Source organism: Peromyscus eremicus, chromosome 16_21 (assembly GCF_949786415.1).
Source record: "Peromyscus eremicus chromosome 16_21, PerEre_H2_v1, whole genome shotgun sequence".
Taxonomy (NCBI): domain Eukaryota; kingdom Metazoa; phylum Chordata; class Mammalia; order Rodentia; family Cricetidae; genus Peromyscus; species Peromyscus eremicus.
This window is the reverse complement of record NC_081432.1, coordinates 747,717-751,124: the sequence shown is the minus strand read 5'-3', so window position 1 is coordinate 751,124 and position 3,408 is coordinate 747,717. Positions and strand designations below refer to the sequence as shown.

Sequence of the window (3,408 nt, the reverse complement as noted above, 5' to 3'; positions counted from 1 at the left end):
AGTATTGAAGTATCAATGGTGGGAAGGAATTCTTGGCCTCTAGAGTTCTTGGTCAAGGTTATCCTACAGGTGCAAGAAAAGTATCCATTAGGAAATGTTTCAGACATGCTGTTGTTCACTGAACCCTGTAAGAGACAAGGCTCCCAGCTGTGGGATATCTAATGTCTGCAAGGCTATAAATGCTTACCATTAGTGGGGTTCTGTCAACCACCTGAAAACCATATGGTTACAGCATCCTTCACTATAGTATAGTAGCAGTACATCTTGATGTAACAGGAGCAGAACTAGAGTTGAAGCAAGACTCATAAGTAGATAACTCAGGTTCCCATTGCTGCCTTCACATCTCTCCTGTTGTATACGCCAGTCATTCATGCTCCAATTACCAATTTCTTCCCAGTTTTGTTCAAAAGATCTTAATGTGTCTACCAAGCTGGTCTAGCAATCCTCCTGCCATAAGTATTTCTCTTCTAGGTATTTTTGAAGTCCCCATTATTTTCCCAACAGCCTCCAGAATGCCCTTTTTACCTCCTTGTTCCTCAGGGTATAAATGAGAGGGTTGAGTGTGGGAGTTCCCACTGAATAGAAGAGACCAAAGAACTTGCCCCTCTCTTGGGCATAGGGATTTTTGGGCTGCAGATAGACAGCAATGACTGAGCTGTAGAAGAGGGTGACCACGATGAGGTGGGAGGAGCAGGTCCCAAAAGCCTTTTTCCATGCTTCAGCAGAGTTTATCCTCATTACTGCCCTGGCGATAGCACTATAAGAGATAAGGATGAGGCTCAGAGGTACAACCACAAGGATGACACTGGACACAGCCAATTGAATCTCATTAAAAGTAGTGTCCCCACAGGAGAGTCGAATTAGAGATGGGACTTCACATAGAAAGTCATCTATCTGCCTATGAGGACAGAAGGGCAGGCGGAGGGTGGGAGGTGTCTGGATTATGGATTGGAGCAGCCCCATCATCCAGGCCACAGCTGCCAGCTTCCAGCACAGGCGGGGGTGGATGATGGTGGCATAGTGCAGGGGCTGGCAGACTGCCACATAGCGGTCAAAGGCCATCACTGTCAGGAGGATGCACTCAGTGGTGCCCAAGGACAGGAAGATGAAGAGCTGGACAGAGCATCCCAGGAAGCTGATGGTCTTTTTGGGTCCCCAGAGGTTGACCAGCATCTGGGGCACACAGGTTGTGGTGAAGCAGAGGTCCAAGAAGGAGAGGTTAGAGAGGAAGAAGTACATTGGAGAGTGGAGCCTGGGGTCCAGTGTGGACAGCAGGAGGATGAGTGTGTTTCCTATGAGTGTGAGGAGGTAGGAACACAAGACAACCACAAAGAGAATCTTTTCCAGGTGTGGGTGTTCAGAGAAGCCCAGCAGGAGGAAGCCTGCTGGGGAGCTGTGGTTGACCATGGCCAGTTTCTGCTATGAATCCAGCTGAAGTTGCTCTCCCATCATCACAATTTGATATGTCATGAAGTTCTGCTATTTGGACATTTCTGCCCTTGCTTTCTTGGGCACCTGACCCAGCAGCTCCTTGTGTTCTCCTACTGCTCCTGGTCTTCTCCTACTGCTTCTGGTCAAATGTCTAGTGGTCCCAAGGAAACCAGGAACAGGTAGGTCCTCATACTGGAGCCTCTGATTGTTTGGTTAAGGGCAAAAGAGGCTAATTAAAAACATGGATTCACTAATGAATTTTCATTGTCACTACAAACATTTGCTAAGCATATTTTATGATCTGAACATTGGTCTTTTGAAGTTGTTTCTTCTGTGTGGTAGGAATGACAATGAATTGTGTGGCTGATTGATGATCTGATGATAAATAATAGCAAGGACTTATCTTACTTTCTTGTAGCATTTGTGTTCTATTTAGTGCATGTTTGCAGAAGATTATACCAGAAGACATACATACACACATACATACATACATACATACATACATACATACATACATTCAGGCAAAATACCCATACACATAAAATAAAATTAAAATTAAATAAAAAAATCTTTATGGCTCATAAAATTGGAACAAATATTTTCCCTTTAAGTGAGAAACCCTTATCTCAACTTTCTAATATATGTATGTGGAAAAATTTAAGAAAAACATGTTAGATCTACAATGATTGTCACCTGGTACTATATGACATAATTCCTCAAGAACATAGAATTGTGGGGCTGGAGAGATGACTAAATGGTTAAGAGCATGAACTACTCTCACAGACAATTTGAGTTGGGTTCCCCACTCATGTTGGCCCACTCACAACTACCAGACTTCCTGTTCCAGGGTATCTGACTCCTCTGGCTTCCTCAGTCACCTGTGCACATGTGTGCATGCTCATACACAGACACAGACACAGACACACATAATTAAAAACAATAAAAATAATTTTTAAAAATGAAAGAAAAAGAGAGAAGATACAATTCTGGCATCGGTCTGGCTTTGGTAGGAGGACCTGTGAGTTTGAGACAGCCTGGGCTACTGAGTGAGGCCCTGACTCACAAAATAAAACAACAACCAAAAAACCCCATGTAGTTTGCTAATGAAATCTGAAGTAGGTTTATTTAATTATTTTCTTTCTGTATAAGGCAAAATTTTGTACCTTAAGTAAAATTTATTCCTTTCTCCTTCCCTGTTCCCTCCCTCCCTTCTTCCTGTTTCCATCTCTCCTTCCCTCCCCCCTTCCTCTCTCCTTCTTGCCTCACTCTTCTTTTTTAAAGACAGGGTATTACTACATTGCAGAGACTGATCTAAAAATGACTATGTAGTCCTGAATGGACTTGTACTTGAGATCCCCCTGTCTCAGCACCATTATTTTGAAATATAGGACATCGAAAGTAGAGTTCGGTTTTGCATAATTCTTAGTTAATATCATTCAGATACATTTTCAAATATTTTGTTTTGAAGCAAGGTTATGTATTCATAAAACTTACCAGAGTGGTTCTAAAGTCTCCTATATAACTTTTTAAAAGATTCACCATTTAAATTTTTTTTTTTACTCACTTACACAATATTCCCAGAGTACCTTTTTTTTTTTTTTTTTTTTTTTTGGTTTTTCGAGACAGGGTTTCTCTGTGTAGCTTTGCGCCTTTCCTGGGACTCACTTGGTAGTCCAGGCTGGCCTCGAACTCACAGAGATCCGCCTGGCTCTGCCTCCCAAGTGCTGGGATTAAAGGCGTGCGCCACCACCGCCCGGCTCAGAGTACCATTTTTATTCTGAGTCATTGAGAACAAGTTGATGGCATCAAGCTCCTTTCTGCCTTCATATTTTGTGGTGCATTGGCTATAATAATGTGGTCTCTGAAATAAACTTTGTACAGGAAGTGAATTCAAAGAATTTATTTTTTAGTTATTTTTAAAGATTTATTATTTTATTTTATGTATATGAGTGCTCTATCTGCACGTACAATTTTATG

The 3,408-nt window shown here is 41.9% G+C and overlaps 1 protein-coding gene across 1 annotated transcript; it reads right to left on the bottom strand.

Annotated features, from left to right (window-relative positions):
* Positions 1–467: 467 nt before the first annotated feature.
* On the bottom strand, positions 468–1,407 carry LOC131926554 (olfactory receptor 2H1-like). The gene is given in 2 exon segments (XM_059282067.1): positions 468–491; positions 493–1,407. Coding segments are annotated over 2 exon segments (939 nt in total).
* Positions 1,408–3,408: the final 2,001 nt, after the last annotated feature.